The 19,068-nt window shown below is 52.2% G+C and overlaps 1 protein-coding gene and 1 long non-coding RNA gene across 3 annotated transcripts in view; one reads left to right on the top strand and one right to left on the bottom strand.

Annotated features, from left to right (window-relative positions):
- Positions 1-19,068, bottom strand: part of LOC144325793 (uncharacterized) — a 273,530-nt gene that overhangs the window by 142,893 nt on the left and 111,569 nt on the right. The gene's annotated exons all lie outside the window — the stretch shown is intronic.
- Positions 12,219-19,068, top strand: part of ZBTB7B (zinc finger and BTB domain containing 7B) — a 57,780-nt gene continuing 50,930 nt past the window's right edge. Inside the window, exon 1 of one of the 2 annotated variants that reach the window (XM_028710292.2) lies at positions 12,219-12,338. In XM_028710292.2, the coding sequence (XP_028566125.2) occupies positions 12,308-12,338 (31 nt within the window). In that variant the 5' untranslated portion in view covers positions 12,219-12,307. Of the gene's footprint in view, positions 12,339-12,610; positions 12,760-19,068 lie in introns of those variants that run through there. The other variant, XM_028710293.2, reaches the window with a different exon arrangement.

Below are 19,068 nucleotides of genomic sequence, written 5' to 3' on the forward strand. Positions count from 1 at the left end.
TCTGGAGATGCCTCTGCTTGCAAGATTCTAGTCCTCATCATTCAAAATGTACAGCTGGTTTAAAGAAGATCATAGGAAGCTGACTTATACCAAGCCAGACCATTGGGTCCATCTAGCTCCATAGTGTCTACACTGACTGGCAGGGGTTCTCCCAGGCTCCAGGCACGATTTCTGGAGATGCCGAACCTGGGACTTTCTGCATGTGAGGCAGAAGCTCTGCCACTGAGCTACAGATCTTCAACTGGAACCCTGAATGAGAGGGTGCACCTCCACAGGCACATACCTCCACATGTGGTGGGAGTGCCCCCAAATCCAACTATTCTGGACAACAGCCATACGAGAAATATGTAACATAACTAAGCAAGTATTAGACATCACCCCAGAATTGGCCCTACTAAACATTTTCCAAGACAACAATGCCCATTTACACCACAAAGAACTCATAACCCACCTACTTTCAGCAGCCAGAAACACCATGACCAGACACTGGAGAGACCTGTCTGGAGTAAGCATGGACGAATGGTACCAAATAGTATGGGAAACAGCCCTACTAGAAAAATTAACCAATAAACTGAAACTGACACGGGGACAAACAGAAGAAGACGCCTAGTAGGGCTGTTTCCCATACTATTTAGTACCATTGGTCCATACTTACTCCTGACAGGTCTCTCCAGTGTGGCTCCCCTTTATCGCGTACACAGCCCAACAAGACAACGACAATAATCCACCAACAGCATACAAATCAATATGGCTAACCTGATCCAAAACACCCACCCACACACGAAAACAAAGATCACCACAGCTAATCACAAACAAACAACCACACCCTAGGCCAACCCCAACCTCTCTCACCACTAAAGAAACACAAATGAACAGCACGAGCAACGCTGACACCAAACCCTACATACATTAAGCAAAATAGAAACATGGCCACCCGACCCCCCCATCTCCCCCCTTCCCCCCCCCAATGTCTCAAAAAAAATATGGAACCCTGAATTTGACCAATTGCATGCAGGTGGGCAGACATAAGGTTAAGTGACCCCAAGTACATTCTCTGCCCAGGAGCTTGTGGTCATTACTACCAAGTTGACCACACCTTTCTGGCCTTTGGAGGGTCTCTTTGTCAATATATCCCCCCCCCCCCCCGGAGCTGCTTCCCTCAGCGAAGCTGGAAGGCAGGGTATACATTTCCCAGGGAATGGATGCTTGCGACAAGAGTACTTCTGAGCGCGTGCAGAGCGGCACAAAGGAAGGAAGTAAAAGCGCCACTTTTGCAGCGATGTGCTTGAGAGGGCTTCTCTGAGCATGTGCAAAATGAATTCTAACCCCCCCCCCCGCTGCAATGCAGCAAATGCATTCCGATCCAGCCCATATGGAAACAGGAAGGAAGTCAGCAGGCTGGGCGCCAAGAGAGAGGGAGGTGGGTTTCTGAGACCCCCACATCTTCCCGGGGAACCTCCCATTCTTTGAAATCAGTGTACTCAAAGTGGCGTCTCTGTGACTGCCAGCAGGGGGCAGTGTGTCCCCAGCTGCATCAAACGTTTCCTAAATATTTTTCAGGGCCCATGTACTGTATAGGAACACAGGAAGCTGCCTTATCCAGAGTCTTTGTAGTCATATAGCTCAGTATTGTCTACACAGACTGGCAGCAGCTCTCCAGGGGTTCTACCTACCAGCCCTCCCTACCTGGAGGTGCTAGGGATTGAACCTGGGACCTTTCGCACACAGAGCAGATCCACTGAGCTATAGACCTTCCCCCAAAAGGATGGTTGCCGCTCCCTCTTTCCTGGCCTGGCTCCTATGCCCATACAGTTGCCAGGCAGGTAGGAGCCCAACAGGTTTGGCTTTGACCCAGAGGAGATGCAATGGGCCATCTGCTTGCCAGAGTAAAGGTAAAGGGACCCCTGACCATTAGGTCCAGTCGTGACCGACTCTGGGGTTGTGGCACTCATCTCGCTTTATTGGCCGAGGGAGCCAGTGTACAGCCTCCGGGTCATGTGGCCAGCATGACTAAGCCGCTTCTAGCGAACCAGAGCAGTGCACGGAAACACCGTTTACCTTCCCGCCAGAGCGGTACCTATTTATCTACTTGCACTTCATGCTTTCAAACTGCTAGGTTGGCAGGAGCAGGGACCGAGCAACAGGAGCTCACCCCGTCGTGGGGATTCGAACCGCCGACCTTCTGATCGGCAAGTCCTAGGCTCTGTGGTTTAACCCACCTATAGGTTAGCTTAAAACACACACACACACACACGGATGGGGAACCCGCACTGGCACCCTCAAGTGTTGTTGGACTCCAAATCCCATGATCCCTGACCACTGACCAATGCTGGCCGGAGCTGATGGGAGTTGTAGTCCAGCACCATCCAGAGGGCCAAAGCTTCCCCATGCCTGCTTTTAACAATACAGCTCGGTGCACCCCATACATTTAAAGCTCACGAAGAATCCTGGGACCCATAGTTTGTTGATGGTGCTGGGAATCTTAGCACTGTGAAGGGTGAACTACAGTTCCCACGACAACTTTATTTTGGGAGGGGAGGGTGGCGCACAGGTTTCCTAAGCCCTGGTTTATCGCTTTGCAATAAAATAGCACTTTTAAAAAAACAATGCTCAGGCATGAGTGCAAGCGAAGAGTTAAAATCAGAGCAAAATGGAGGTGCCTCTCCGCAGCTCCCAAGCAGGGCATGAAGGCAACAGCCCTCTCCTGTCAATTGTTCCTCAATGTCTGGCATTTGGAGATAGACTGCCCCTGGAGTTGGAAGCTCCACCATGGCTCATGGCTTTATGGAAGTGACCTCCCCGGGGCTCAATCCTGGGCAGTTTGGATGGAGGTGCTGGGCTGCGCAGATGACAAGACCACCAGCCCCTGATCTCAGGGGTCCAAAGGAAACCAGAGCAAGACGTTTGGCACCAGCTTGGCTGCAGGAGGTGCTGGAAGTTGCTACCCAACTGTCTTAGGGACTCCACTTTTGTAGGGTTTACCCCTTAGCCCTTTATTCCCCTGACCCGTAGACAAATACTAAGTGCAGCCTTCCTAAGGCAGCTTCCTATTATAGCCAGATCTTTAATATGGGCCCATGAGGACTAGAATCTTACTTCCGCTTTAGGGGAAGGGCCAGAGATCTGCAATGGGAGCAGCTGCGCTTCCTTACAGCTCTCGTGCAAAGCTTAAAGGCCAGATCCCGTAGCCAGGCGGCCCCCAGAAGCTTGCCCAGAGGGGAATGTGGCCCTTGGGGTTGAAACAGATTCCCCTCCCTGATCTGAAGAGCAACCCATTCCCCACCTGGGAGACCACGAAGCCCGGAATCTAAAATTACCCTGCTGTGCGGCTGTGGCTGTGATATGAGCCATTCTGTGGCCTTTCATGTTCCTAGACGGCTGTGCATGACAGGGGAAGTGACGGCTTCCTCCCTGACGCTTCCCAACCTCCCCCCCCACCCACTTAGCCCACCCACAACCCGCAGCGTGATTCTCGAGTCTTCAGAGAAACCGAAAGATTTAAAGGAAAACAGAGGGTGGGGGTGGAGGAGGAGGAAGAGAGCGAGCCAGAATAAACTTCTTTGTGTTGTCATCTGACTGCTGGAGGGGGGCCCGGGGCAGAGGCTGGGATCCCCAGACATCTGGTAGCCGAGGGAAGATGAGAAAGACCAGGCATGGACAAACTCTGGCCCTCCAGATGTTTCGGACTACAATTCCCATCATCCCTGACCACTGGTTCTATTAGCTAGGGATGATGGGAGTTGTGGTCCCAAACATCTGGAGGGCCGGAGTTTGCCTACGCCTGAGAAAGACTCGTAGAACTGCAGAGGGTCATCCAGCCCAACCCCTTGCAATGGCGGAATCTCGAACCCACAACCCTGAAATTAAAGAGTCTCGTGCTCCACTGACTGAGCTATCCCTTTGTGTTTCCTTCCAACGGCAGGAGTCTCCCTGCCACCCGCTGCCAGAGGTAGCCGGCTCTACTGTTGGGCAAAGAGTGTGTTGTGGCAGGTTTGGGCCCCTGTTAAGTGTGGCCCTGAGAGATACAAGCATAATACTGAATCAAGCGAGTGACCTATCTAGTTAGTCCAGCATACTGTTCTCACAGTGGCCGACCACATGCCTGCGGCAAGCTCACAAGCAGGCCTTGAGCGCTACAATATTGTCTGCACTGACTGGCAGCATCTCTCCAGCACGTTCAGGCAGCGGTCTCTCCCAGTCTTACCCGTACATGAGAGCAAATCCTGAAACCATCTTGACTCGAAAACATTTCCTTGACAGAGGGGGAAATATGGGAGAAACTTTCCCTAATACAGTGGTACCTCGGGTTACAGACGCTTCAGGTTACAGACTCCGCTAAACCAGAAATAGTAGCTCGGGTTAAGAACTTTGCTTCAGGATGAGAACAGAAATCGTGCTCCGGCGGCGCGGCAGCAGCAGGAGGCCCCATTAGCTAAAGTGGTGCTTCAGGTTAAGAGCAGTTTCAGGTTAAGAACGCACCTCCGGAACGAATTAAGTACGTAACCAGAGGTACCACTGTAGTTCTTTCACTTACAAGTCCTACAAATCCTGTCTTAAGGGCGTGTTTTGTGTAGGCATAGGGTAGACCTCTGACCTGGATTCAAGAACTAAAGTATTTACCATCTCAAAAGAACGGCCTAGACTGACCAGGTACGGTAATGCCTTTATCAGGTATCTTGGCAGACAGGAGAGAAGCCACACTCTCAAATTTCTGTTGTAAACTGCCTCTTTCTGTGATGTACGGGTGGTCTTCGGCTAAGAGGTTTGGCAATTTCTGAAGTCTTTAAAAGTCCTTGTACACCTTTGTTCTGGGTCTCTCACCTCCTTGCAAGGAGCAGAGGGGGCTCTGTTACAACAGGGAAATAAAGATCTCCCTGGCTTTTGCTGGATCCTGCCTCCACCCATTCTTCTCCGACCGACAACGGACTTAGGGGACCGAAAAGTCCCTTGATGGGGAGTTAAGGCTGTCAAAGCCAACCCCTAATTTTTTCTATAACGCCACCTACAATCTGGGCCGGTGGAGGAAGAGGTGAATGTATAAAAAGCGCAGCGGCTCCCACTCTATCTCCCCCTTGCGGGATCTGTTCCTCTCCGACAGGGCCTAAAATTAGAAATCAGGCGGCAGGGTCGGTTTCTGGGGGCGCAGGGTGGTTTACGTACGCCTCCGAGTGTGGCTTGCCTTTCATGCCTCTCCTGAGCCCGCCGTTCTTTCCTCGGCCCCTCTGAAGTGGTTGACACAGGAAAGCTTCCCCTCCACCCGAGGCGGACGCCCCCCTAGAGCAAGCACCGCCAGATCCCTTCAGCCACAGAGTTTGCCTCCTGCCGTGTGGGGTTTTTCAAATCAGTGCACGCCATAAAGGGGAGTCGGCGGCTTCAAGGCCTCCCTCCGCTGTCGGAGGCAGCGAACCGGGAATCAGAAGGGGGGGAAAGGAAGGCGCTGCTGCAGTTGGGGGCTGCTTGGGGGCTTCCCACAGGGGGCAACTGGCTGGGCACTGTGAGTTGAGGGTGCTGGACTAGGTGGGCCTTTGGCCATAGCTGTCAACTTACAGATTTGAAAAATCTGAAAGGGACCAGCAGCCTCGAAAATAAGGGATCAGCAGCCAAAATAAGGGATTTTGCTATTGTAAAGAATTACATACATTGGTAGGATTGACAGATGCTGTCAATCTGGCATGAGGCGGTTGCGGTGCTGCCGCGGCCGCTGAAGCGCCGCCCTTCTGCATCCCTCCCCATCCCCTCCTCTTCCCTCAGGCCGCCCCCTCAGCTGCCACCACCGCTGCCGCCGCCTCCGGGCTTGTGGGCAGCGTGGGCAAGAGTCTCTCTCCCTCCCCCCCCTCTCCTGGGCGGGGAAGGACCGATGGAACTCATTGCGCCAGGACGACGGCGCCAGCGCGCGCGCTCTCTTGCAGCGGAGGACCCTGAGCCGCTGCTTCCCTCCCAAGCCGGGCAAGCATGAAACCCGGGAAATTTAAGGGACATCATCAATAAGGGACAGCAGCGGGACACGGCGCTGGGATAAGGGAGTTTCCCGCCAAATAAGGGACGGTTGACAGCTATGCCTTTGGCTGATCCAGCTGGGGTCTCCTTATGAGTCACAGTGTCCTCGAGCCTTGGCTGTGGACCTCCCCGGAGGAGTCTGAATGACCACGATCAGAACAGGAGGCTGGACAAGATGGGGCTTTGCTCTCATCCCCCAAGGCTGTTCGAACCATGGGATCATGGAATTGCAGAGTTGGAGGGGACCCTGAAGTTCATCTAGTCCAACCCCTTGCAATGCAGGAATCTCAGCTAAAGCATCCATGACAGGTTGCTATTCAACCTTTGCTAAAAACCTCCAAGGAAGGCGGGTCTACCACTTCTTCCCCTTTCAATTTACGGTGTGCAGGCAGAACATATATTGTTGTTGTTTAGTCGTTTAGTGGTGTCCGACTCTTCGTGACCCCCTGGACCAGAGCACGCCAGGCACTCCTGTCTTCCACTGCCTCCCACAGTTTGGTCAAACTCATGCTGGTAGCTTCGAGAACACTGTCCAACCATCTCATCCTCTGTCGTCCCCTTCTCCTTGGGCCCTCCATCTTTCCCAACATCAGGGTCTTTTCCAGGGAATCTTCTCTTCTCATGAGGTGGCCAAAGTATTGGAGCCTCAGCTTCACAATCTGTCCTTCTAGCGAGCACAGATCCCTTCATGGATCACTGCCTTACCATGGCGAAGGGGCTTGAATAACTCAGAGAAGCTATGAGCTATGCCGTGCAGGGCCACCCAAGATGGACAGGTCATAGTGGAGAGTTTTGACCAAACGTGATCCACCTGGAGCAGGAACCGGCAAGCCACTCCAGTATCCCTGCCAAGAAAACTCCATGGACAAAGACAACAGGCAGAACGTATACAGACAGCAAATTCAAATAACTCAAGATATTCATTCATTCATTCATTCATTCATTCATTCCATTCGTGAATCACTTACCGTAAAACATCTCCAAGTGGTCTCACAATAAAAACAGCCATCAAAACAATTATGCCATTTCATATATTAAAAACAATTATAACAATTTAAAAAAACAACCCAACAATTAAAAACACTTTCATATGTAAAATCAGCTTGAAATCTAGTGTGCCTAGGACTCAGTAATTCTCTGAGAGTCGGGGCAGAATACTGTGATCACCTCCACGTAGTATATACTTATAATAATAATTATTACTATTATAAAATATTTCCTCCAATAAACTCAAGGTGTGGGTAGTTCTTTTCCCTCCACAACAACCCTGTGAGATAGGTTTGACTGAGAATGAGCGACTGGCTCAAGGTCACACACAGAGAGCTTCAAGGCTGAGTGGGCATTTGAAACCTGTTCTCTCCCAGGTCAGTGGAAGCATAAACGTGTTGTGAATAAATAAATCAACACGGCTTTGGGCATGTGCAGAGTGCATTCTCTTGAGCTCGGGCTGGGTGGCGTACAATAAATAAGTAAAGAAAAGAAAAAGAAAGCAGAACAAAAAACCTCAAATATTTACCAAATAAACAGAAAATAAGACATAAAACCATTGAGTCAAAAGTTATAGAGATACAAAACAAACAAACTTGGCTCACGATGGATAGCTCCGTCAGTAAACTCTTGATCTCAGAGTTCGAGCCCCACGTTAGGCAAAAGATTCCTGCATTGCAGGTAGACTCCAAAGTTAAAGTGCAGGGATAGATCCTGATGACATCATTTATGGAAAGGGCTGGGTAAACAGAGAAGTCTGAAAGTATCACAAAGATGGTTCTGGAGAAAAGCCCCTTGGAAGACTGTTCTGTCACCAGGGAGCCACTCCTGAAAAGGCCCCCTTCTCTGGTTCTCACCAGCCTCACTTCATCCAACTGGGGGCACTCAGATCAGAGCCTCCCAGGAGGATCTTGAGGTTCAGGGAGGTATATGGTCGTGACTTGCACCCACTGAAACACACTGTACATGCTCAGGAGAACTTGCACCTCTCCTTACCCGAACAACACTCTGCATGTGCTCAGGGGACACCTTAACCTGTCCGTACTGAAATGCACTCTGTACATGCTCAGAAGCATGCCCAGTGCTTCTTACTGCTATGTAAGTACTTTAATCTGTCCCTTTTGAAACACACCCTCTGCATGTGTCCATTTCTACATTGAAATTTACTCTGCCTCTGCCAAATTTCAGGAAGGAAATCGTACGCAGGGAAACGAACGCATCTGTTCTTCCGACTCTGATGATTCTATGAAGGCAGAGTGCACAGCCATCGCAAGCTCCTCTCCCTTTCTCTCCGTTCGCAACACAGATTGTAAGCTCCTCGGGGCAGGGAACTGCTTTGGTTACAACATGCCGGAGCAACAGAACAATAAGGCCTGAGCTGCGATCCTGAGAGGTGTGTGCGCTTGGGGGGGGGGGGCGCAACCGCCAGGGCTGGGCTTTTGCGATCCTTCGGCATGCACCCGAGCCTCGCTGGGCCCAGATCCTGCATCCCTCTTGGAACGGGCTCTCCCCCACTGCTATGGGCCTTGGGCTCAGCCGCTTCAGTGAGATAATGTCTGTGCAAAGGGACCTGTTTGCCTTGGCAAGGGGTCTGTGAGCTTCCTCCAAGCTTTCCGCCCAGCTCAGCTCAAAAAGCTCTCCTGCGTGTGGCTGTTTCTGACTCAGGCTGAGAAGGAAGGGAACAGGATTGGGAAGCGGAGCCAGGGATTTTTCCATGGGGGGGGGGAGGACGAAGCTCCTGGCTGCGCACTGGGTGGGGCGAGAGGGTCTGTTCAGGTGAGGCCAGGTGAGTGTGAAGCGAGGAGGAACACGGTGAGCTCTTCTCCCGCCCGTCAGGCGGCAGCCAAACAGGTTGGGCCTGTGTGTGTGACCCCACCCAGTTACCTGCAAGTGGGGGGGGGGGGTTGAGCAGGGATAAGGGAGTCTACACCACCCTGCCCAGCATGGAGAGTTTCCTTTGCATGGATCCGAGCCTGGGCACATTGCTGGATCAAACTGCCCCCCCCCATCTGCACCCCACAACCAGCGGTGGGGCAGGGTCCGTGGTTCATTCAAAGCACGCCTTGCACTCTGGAGCCTGGGCTTATTTCATATTGCATAATCTAAACGGCTGCCGACGCACATTTAATGAACATGGCTTCACCCTTCACAGAACAGGTCCCAGCACCCTTTAACAAACTACAGTTCCCAGGATCCCATAGCCTTGCACTCTAGAATCATATACAGTGGTACCTCGGGTTAAGAACTTAATTCGTTCTGGAGGTCCGTTCTTAACCTGAAACTGTTCTTAACCTGAAGCACCACTTTAGCTAATTGGGCCTCCCGCTGCTGCTGTGACGCCGCCGTGTGATTTCTGTTCTCATCCTGAAGCAAAGTTCTTAACCTGGGGTACTATTTCTTGGTCAGCGTAGTCTGTAATCTGAAGTGTCTGTAACCTGAAGTGTCTGTAAACCGAGGTACCACTGTAGCAGGCAAATCTTGAAAATGGTTTGTGGATATGACCGCCTTTCCATGTGCCTCTCTCTCTGACCCCCCCCCCCACCCCCAGTTCTGCAATTTCTTGAAAATCATTCTGGATCCGTTAATACAAAACACATCTGCAGTGTGTTTCAGAGTCCACAGAGGAAAGAATTCAGAGATCCTCTTCCTAAATATTTGCTGCCAATCTTCCAGGCTTTGGTGTCCCAGGAGTCTTGTCTGTGCTGGCCCTTCGATCCCAAAACACAAGGAACCCAATCTCATTTTGCTTCCAATGGCGGGGTCCACCAGATACAGTGGTACTTCTGGTTACGCACTTAATTAGTTCCGGAGGTCCGTACTTAACCTGAAACTGTTCTTAACCTGAAGCACCACTTTAGCTAATGGGGCCTCCTGCTGCCGCCGCTGTGCGATTTCTGTTCTCATCCTGAAGCAAAGTTGTTAACCCGAGGTACTATTTCTGGGTTAGAAAAGTCTGTAACCTGAAGTGTATGTAACCCAAGGTACCACTGTACCCCCCCTTGCCCCACTCCCTCCATTGTTAACCACCTTGTGGGATATCTTTGGGAGAAGAAAAGGTTGAAGAGTAAACATTACACAAATCCAGAGTGGAGCCCCTAAGACGGTTGGGCGACGCCTGGTACGTCCCCTTTTGGCAATTCCTGCAGCCAAGGTGGAGCCAAATGTCTTGATCTGATTTCCTCTGGGCCACATCAGCGATGCTAAGAAGGGGGTCTTGTCATTGGGGCAGCCCAGGACCCCCATACACCCTGCCCACCCCGGGGAGGTCACTTTGGTGCTTACAAGTTCCCACTCCCTTCTCAAACTCCTGTGTCGCATGCAGGACTCCAGATTCCAATTGGATGATCCTCACCAGCTTCCCCTGACCCTTCTTTAACCCTTCACAGACCCAATAGCAGAAGTTCTGCTGCCCAGTTGTTAAACCATGTAATCACGCAGCCTTTCTCAACCTCTGGGTCCCCAGAAGATGTTGAACTACAACTCCCATCACCCCTAGCTACCAAGGCTAGAGCTCAGGGATGATGGGAGTTGTAGTCCAACATCATCTGGGGACTCACAGGTTGAGAACAAGTACCCAGAGAATGCGGATCAGACTCTGAGCAAAATAGCATTTTCAAAATCTCTCAACAGAGTCCTCACCTGCATGATAATTCATTTGACGCAGTTAAAGGTAAAGGGACCATTAGGCCCAGTCGCGATCAACACTGGGGTTGCGGCGCTCATCTCGTTTTATTGGCTGAGGGAGCTGGCGTACAGCTTCTGGGTCATGTGGCCAGCATGACTAAGCCGCTTCTGGCAAACCAGAGCAGCGCATGGAAACGCTGTTTACCTTCCCACCGGAGCGGTACCTATTTATCTACTTGCACTTTGATGTGCTTTCAAACTGCTAGGTTGGCAGGAGCAGGGACCGAGGAACGGGAGCTCACCCGATCGCGGGGATTCGAACCGCCGACCTTCTGATCGGCAAGTCCTAGGCTCTGTGGTTTAACCCACAGCGCCACTATAAACAGTCACGGATTCCCCCAAAGAACCCAGGGAGCTGTAGTTAGTTAGGGGTCCTGAGAGTTGTTAGGAAACCCCTCTTTCCTTCTCCCCAGGGATCTCGGGGAATTGCAGCCCTGCGAGGAGAACAGAGGTCTCCAAAAAACTCCCAGCAACCTTTACAGTTCCCAGGATCCTTTGGGGGGAAGCCACACTTTCAAAAGCGGCATCAGAGTGCTTTGTAGTGCAGATGAGGCCCAAGTCTCTTGAAGCAGAAATGTAGCCTTTTGGACTTTGAAAGCAAAATCATCCCCTCCAATTCCAACGATCTGGCTACGCATGCCAATGCTGGCACCGCCTAATCTCGCCAGGTTGAGCGGGCTCCGTAGAGGCCGCTTATTCACTTTCTCGCAGGAGGAATCCAGGGCCTGCGAGCTCGCTTGTTCACCTCTGCCCTCCCCCTCCCATTTTCCTTTCCTGCCATGCCTTTCTAAAAAGCAGCAAGCTGCGCACAGGGTTATTTCATTATTATTGATTTGCAAGAAGCAGCTCTGGAGAGCCTTTCCGAAGGCCAGGCTAGGATATTGCTCCAAAGGAACGGCTGCATAAATACAAGAGGAGGAGGGAGCGGTGGGCCTCCACGTGGCCTGTAGATGGTGCTTAGGGCGTGTGCGCGCTTGGGGCTGATCCGGAGCCAGATGGCTTCGCTGCGGGCTGCATCATCAAGGCCAAGTGCTGCGGCGCGGGGGGGGGGGAGGAGGAGAAGGGGGTGACCAATCCTCCCCCCCCCCCAGTGGGAAGTCGTGTGTCCCCCCCCCCCACTTTCCCCTGCCCCACCGCCTGAGGATTAAATCATCCTTTCCGCTTGCAAACTTCTCTTCCGCAGCCTCGGATGATTCAGCTGTTCCTAGGACTCTCCTCAAGTGACCGAAATGACGCCCCCCCCCCAAAAAAAACCCCTACCCAGGCCGGATCTCCAGTCCCCCCTCACCCCAAGTTTGCAAGAAGCCCGTTAACCCTTGCAAAGATTCCCAGCAAAGGGGAGAGGAGGAGGGGGGGGGGTGGAAAGCCTTTGCAAAGAACCCAGGCGTCCGGCGGATAAAGGGGGGGGGGGAGGAGAGAAAGGGATCTGATGGCCGCCAGCTTTTACGACCTGAAATAACCCTCTCCCCTCACCCAACCCACCCAGGCGCTTAGGAGGCGGGTGCGGAGGGATGAAGGGCGGCGGGTCGCGCCAGTGGGAGGCGAGGGATCGCCCGCTCCGTCCAATGGCGAGGCGGCGCAGGCGGGATCGTCCCCCGCTGCCTTGGGAAGAGGCGAAAAAAAAATAGGACGCGAGAGGATGAGATGGCGAGTGGAACTGCGCGAGCCAGGTGCGGAGAAGGCGGGGCGCCGGGAGGCTCGGGGGCGGGGCTTGGCGCAGGTGGGGGCGGGGGCGGGGCTTGGCGCAGGTGGGGTGTGTGGGGGGGTACACGGGCGCGCAATGTCGGGGGTGGGGGTTGGAGAGCGGGGGAGGGCTGGCCTCCTTTTCCGGGTTGCGGGAGGCTAAGGTCGCCTGGCGCAGCTGGGTTGCTAAGCTGGAGGGGGGGGCGGGGGAGGAAGGACAGGTGAGCCGGGGGCGTGGCCAGGACAGGTGAGCCGGGAGGGGGCGCAGAGAGGCGGAGGGGATCGTGCGCGACACTCCGCCGCCGACACCGGCCAGCGCAGGCACGCGCGCCAGAGAGATCCCGGTATCTATTGAAAAGTGTCCGCGGAGCGTCCCGAGAAACCCGGCCGGGAGGGGAAAATATTGGGGTGAGTCCGATCCTCCGCGGCGGGGCGCCGATCCTCTGGGGATGGGGGTTCTGGGTCCCAAAACTGACCCTCACCAGGAATTTGGAAATTCACCCCCCCCCCCAATTTCTTCTTCGAAACTTCCCCTCTGCTTCTCGGAGATTTAAACGCACACGCGGGGACCCCGAGAGCAGAAATCGAGCCCCACATAACAAGCTGCGTGGGGTGGCTGGGTGGGGATTTCCTTATGGCTCTTTTTCCTCTCCCCCTCCTCAAATCCTCCCCACTACCCCCCCATCACCTGCTTTCCCTAGATCCCTTTTCTCTCCCCCTCCCCCCTTCCCAATAAGAGGTGATGTTAGGACGCAAAAAGGCACGTTGGGGATAAGATCAGGGCAGGAGTGAGCCGTTTCCCTATCCCAGTTTTTAAAAACCTGATTTTGTCCGGGGGGAGGGGGAGGGCAATCTTTTGGAAGTCACGCCCGTTTTCTCTCTCCCTGGCTCCGTACCCATGACTGGAGCCAATGGTTTGTATGGGTATTTGTTTCTGTGGATCAAGAGTTATGTTTCTGGGGAGGGGGGTGTTCCCCTCTTTTTTTGGGGGGGATTACTCCACCATTCCAGGGTTTTTTGAGAGTGGATGAACTCTGTCCCTCCTTTGACAGGTTCCCTGGTTACTCCCCCCCCCCTTCCTTCTTGAGTTTGAAGATTCCCAGCTTGGGGGGCTATTTTTACCAATTGCTAAGCTTGTAGACGTCCAGCGCATTGAAGGATGGACTTAGGGGGTGCTTGGTTCGCAAAGGTTTCCTGGCAACGTGGCTGGTGCCCGGTCTGGGCCTTGGTGACATCGCAGCGGTAGGGATCCTCTCCACTGTTTATCCTTTGCCCTCTCTGCACCGTGGGTTGGCACTGCCTTGGCATAAACGGTGGGCATGTTTGTGTGTGTCATTTTTTCACCGTCATATGCCACCCGCACCCTCTGTCACAAAATCTTCTTGTCCAGGCAGGCAGGTATTGACTCCTTGCCAGGGGTGGGCAGCGTGTGCCCGCCAAAAAGGCGTCGTTCAAATAATGGTGGAGCCGGTTTTAATTGTTGGAGCTGTTAGGTTTGAATAGGGGTGAGGCATGACCGTGGCTTGCTGTCGTCCTCGTATGAGCTGGGGATGGTGCTAAGGGCAGTTGGGCATGGTTGGAGGAGAGCGGGCAGTGCCCCACAAGTGCCCAGTTGGTGGACTGTAACCTGGGGAGGGACTTTATTAGGACGAGAGCTTCCTCGTTAGCTAGAGTTGCTGTCAGGCTTGTGTCTTACCTTGCTACTGCTACTGGATTCCTTGCTTCTGTAGGGCGGACCCCAAATACCTTACCCACTGAAGCTAAGACCCTGCCATTCTTGTGTGCACGAAGGAGCAGGGGTGGCATCTGTGGCTTCGGTGCTGCCAGGGAGGGAGGGGCCCAACTGGGATCTCGTCCCATGTGCATCCCCGCTTCCCACTCTCGTACCACCCGCCAGCAGGGAATGGATGGCAAGTCAACAGAAAGCTGTTTTACCCGCTTGGCACACGGGCACTGAAAGCGGGGCTTGTCTCAAATGCAAAAGTGCCCTTTGGAATCCAAAGGGTATGATTCTTAAGGTGCCCGTTTTGCTTGGGTGCTGTGTTAGTAAGAATTGAGTGGGTGATTTCTTTTTCTTCCCTTTTCCCTTTGGGCCAACTTTACTAGTTGGACTCTGCCCTCCAAGTTACACCCAGCCCCACTGATTACCCTTCCCTCCCTTACAGGGCTGTGTCTATAGGTGTGCTCACCTTGGCAAGCCTGGCAGCAGCCTGCGAGTTTCCTACAGGCAACTGTTTGGCCGCTGTGAGAACAGAATCCTGGACTAGATGGGCTATTATGTCTGATCCAGCAGCCAGCTTCCTCTTCTGTTCTTATTGGGAGCCTTGATTCTTGGGGTGGGACTTTTGCTCAGGATTTCTCCTGACCTTTTGGCTCTCCCCGCCCTCCGCGGTGTCCCAAAACAAATTTGTAAAGTTAGGACAAAGGGGGAGTTTCCTTCCCTCCCTCCTCCACTTTCAGTGGAATGAAATGCAGCTTATGGTCCAGACGGTAAAAAAAGCAATATTATTGGTAGCACTACAAAGAAAGTGCTTCACACATGTTAAATACTTCTTACTTTTAGGAAGTCTGCTTCACATCAAAGTTGATGAGTGAGAGTTACAAGGACGGGGAGAAAAAGGAAAGCAAATGTGATCATTTGAATCAAATAAATATTTTATTTTATTTTCAAGTACATATAATTTTTAATGGCTCACCCAGTAAAACTTTCAAATCAATCGTGAGATGACAATGGAAGATTCCTTAGTTACGTATTTTAAACTAAGGAATCTCCCGTCGTAGCTGTGGTGGTTTCCGAGCCTGGCGGAGTTACTCCTTGAAAACAGCCCTTTCCCACTTTTGTTTCTTGCAAACACAGCCCACAAGAAGGAGACATCATCCTCTAACCCCTTGACAATAAAACTATTCCATCCGTCTTATTTCAGCGTACAGAATAATATGGCCAAACGGGTCTGATTGATAAGACTGATGAGTATAAGCTATTATGTTCCGATGTAGAAAGGTCCTTTTTGTTGACTGGCAATCTCTCCTAGGCTGGTGAGTCTGGTTAATGACACAGATTAGCAATTGGGAATCCAGAAATTGGAAGTGGTGGTTATTCCTGGAGACTTAACGCAGGGTGTGATCTTGCCTGTGTGGCATCCGAATTTTGTGGGGTCTTTGACAGTTGTGTGTGTGTGTGGATCCGACGTTCTCTTCTCCCTTATCACAACATCTTAATACTGTACTTTTAAAAACATCATTGAAATATGGATAGCTCAGTGGTAGTGCATCTACTTTGCATGGAGAAGGTATCGGGTTCAGTTCTTTGGCGTCTCCACTGCTACCAGTGTTTTCCAAACTTGGGTCCCCAGCTGTTTTTGGACTACAACTCCCATCCCCCCCCAGCTAGCAGGACCAGTGGTCAGGGGTGATGGGAATTGTAGTCCCAAAAAATAGCGGGAGACCCAAGTTTGGGAAACCCTGGTGTACAGAACTGGATGTACCAAAGGCCGTTTGCTATGTTCCTATAAGGCTCTGCTTCTTATGCCGGCTGGGAGGTCCCTACCCCAGCTAGATTATTTTATCACTCTGATTTTGACTTCTGTGTTTATATTATCCTGTCTAAGTATATATATTGTGATTTCTGTTTCACAAATAGGATGCTCTTAGTTGTTCTAAATGCTTCGGTTGGACACTGCCCAGAAAACCAGAGAACAAGTGGTGGGCCGTATCCAACTAAGTTATACTCAAAAGTAGACCCACTGGCCCAGTTAATCATATCCATTCGTTTCGCTGTGTCTACTCTGGGTATGATGAAGCTTGGATGCGACCCATAACCAGCCGTTCCGTCTCTGCGTTCTGTCCTCTGCACCCACACAACGCTCACTGCCCCAGTCGGGACGTGGGTCACGTCCATACCATACATTTAAAGCACTCTTATGCCCCCTTTCCCCCCTGCCCCAAAGGATCCTGGGAACTGTCAAGGGAATTGTAGCTTTGTGAAGGTGAGAACCACATTTTCTAGGATTGACACCCAGTCCCGCTTCCCCGGGAGCCCTGAGAATTGTAGATCTGTGAGGGCAAAGAGGGAGGGGTCGCCGAACAACTCTCTGCCTCCCCGAGCAAACTACAGTTCCCAGGATTAACAAGCAATCTCACTTCCCAGGGAACTCTGGGAACTATAGCTCAGTGACCGAATGACTTCCAGCCCCCTTAGCAAGCTACGGTTTCCCAGGATTCTTTGGGGGAGGCAGCCATGGCTGCTGAAGTAATAATAATAATAATAATTTATTATTTGTACCCCGCCCATCTGGCACGGGAGTATGGATCGTAAGCTCTTCTCGTGTGTAAAGGTGGACACCCAGTTCTTTGCCCACCTGCGTGCCAGAGGAGGAAAGGTGACGGTTCCCGGAGGCAGCCTGCGAGGCGAGCCAGCCTCACCCGCCTGTTAGCGCCGTCCCACCTCCCTCAGGGCTCTGAACCGGCAGCGCAAGGGTGAGCAAGGTGGGGAGGCAGCTAAGAATACACCTGCGCCATGTCCCCAGGTGTCCTCCTCATGTGCTGGAGGTGGGGGAAGGGGGGGGGCTTGTGAGGCAACAAAGTGGATTGTAGGTTGGTGTGTGTGTGTGTGTGTGTGTATGGGGAAGAGCAATAAATAGCAGGCAAGGACGTGAGGACGACTGAGAAGGTAAATGCTCGGATTAAGGCATCCCAAAATTAGTAAACTGAGCCCCCCAGCACCTCTTTGGTTTTAACTCTCCCTTCTCAGTTTTGTTTTGTGTGTTTGTTTGGTAAGATCTGTGCACCGCTCGATGGTTTTTTAAAAGAGAAAAAGCCTCAAAACGGTTTACAGAAACAGTTAAATGATTGAGAAGACCGATTAACGACAATGGTTTAAAACATTACAAAAATTAAATTAGAATGACGGAACGCTGGGTGGTATTCAGCTATGCTTTGTCCATTATGCGTGATGAAAGCTCATTCATTTCAGTGGGTGCTTGTGAGAAAAACGTAACTGAATGTCACTAGCTTTTTCGTGATGATGGTGTTTTGTGCTGGCTGGTTAGCCTTTCCTCTGAGCATGTGCGGAGTATCAGATACTTATTTGCCTCAGCCACCAGCCTGTTCGTGTGCAAAGATGTGCACCTATAAACACAACTAAGCAGATGAAATTGCCACCAATATATGAGAATATTCTGTTGCCACCACCTCACGTGCAGGGTATTTTTCTGTAAAGTCCTCACTTCATTTGCATGCATTAAGTCGTTGAGGGAAATGCAGATTTTAAAATGAACCTCGGAGCATGCGCTGAGTTCCCTTCCTTTATTCTCTGATAAAGAGTGGGTGTCAACTAAGCATGGTTTTGAAACAGCTGTGTTGAAACCCAGTTTTGCAGCTGCATCACTGCTTAAGACTTGCACTTATTATTTTTTTTCTAATAAAAAGAAGAAAAAGCTCTGGGTTGTGGGAGGTGGGGGGTTACACTTTGGCTTATTTCTGGCCCTGCTTTTCGCTTGGCTGGGTGGTCTCGTGGGTTGAGTCTTTGGGGACTCCTTTCCTGCTTCTCGCTCCTGCAGCCCGGGCAGAAATTCAACAGGTGCAGCCTTCCTCTCCCCACCAACCCATGTCCTCCCTGAAAGTTTTGCTTTTTCTCGAAAAAGGTGACGTATCTGGGTGTAAATATGACTGCAAAAAAATTTAAATTGTAGAAAGACAATTATGAAAAGTTATGGAAGGCTATCAAAAGAGATTTGGATAAGGTTGAAATTATCTACGTTGGGCCGAATTTCAGCGGTAGAGATGAATGTATTGCCTGTTACTGTATTTTTGAAAGTGTTGCTTTTTCTATCTGTTAAAAGTGTGTGGGGGGGTTTGCTGGTGACCCCAAATGCCAGGCAAGGAGGTCCGGGTTTCGGAGGCCTGAGGGACAGTCAGCGGTGCAACAGGGTCAGCCACAACGGCCGCCCGCTCTCTGGCCTGGTTTCTGCTCCTGGTTTCGGAGCCGTGGCCTAGTTGGGCCGGCTGCGCCAAACGTGGCCTGGTTGCCGTGGGAGCCTGGGCTGCCGCAGCAGCCAGCCTCCTCAGGGGGCGGCTGATGAAACCACGGAGAAATCTCCCTGCGTGTGCCGCGCCCTGTTCTCTGCTGGAGGTGCCCCCCTCCCTCGCCGCCCCAGGGTGGGGGACGACGCTGCCCCTGAGCTCCTCCGCGCTCCATGGCAACCCTGCGTGGCACACATCCCCGGCCTGGCTGCCGTACCCCAGGCGAGGCCTGTAACAGGAGCCTGGCTTGGCAGGGGGAAACCTGCGACGAGCCGGGCGCGGTGCCAACCGGTTGGCACAGCCGAGCCGAGGGAGGGCCAGGAGGGTTCGCCCACCAACCTTTCCTTTTATTTTTCCTGCAGCTTCCTTGGGAGCACCAAACAGTTTGCGTGCTGCTGGTGCTCCCCGCCCCCCCCCCCGCCCTGCCCCTGGCACCAGTGCCAAGATGACTTGGCAAAGAAAAAAGTACCAGTTGCCAGCTTGTGCCACTGCAGGGGTGCCCGGTGCCCGGCTGAAGGAGGCGATGGAAAGGCAAGGGGGAGAATCCCATTTGCTAGCTGATATTTGAGGGGGCGCTTGCCTCTGTGCGCAAAGAAAGTGGGTATACTCCCTGGCAACAGTTGGTATGACTTGGCGAAGTTCCCCTCCCCGGGGTGGTGGGTGGGGTGGGGTGGAGTGGGGGGAGAGAGCAGGTGA

The sequence above is a fragment of the Podarcis muralis genome, chromosome 16 (genome assembly GCF_964188315.1).
Source record: "Podarcis muralis chromosome 16, rPodMur119.hap1.1, whole genome shotgun sequence".
NCBI classification, from domain to species: Eukaryota; Metazoa; Chordata; class Lepidosauria; order Squamata; family Lacertidae; genus Podarcis; species Podarcis muralis.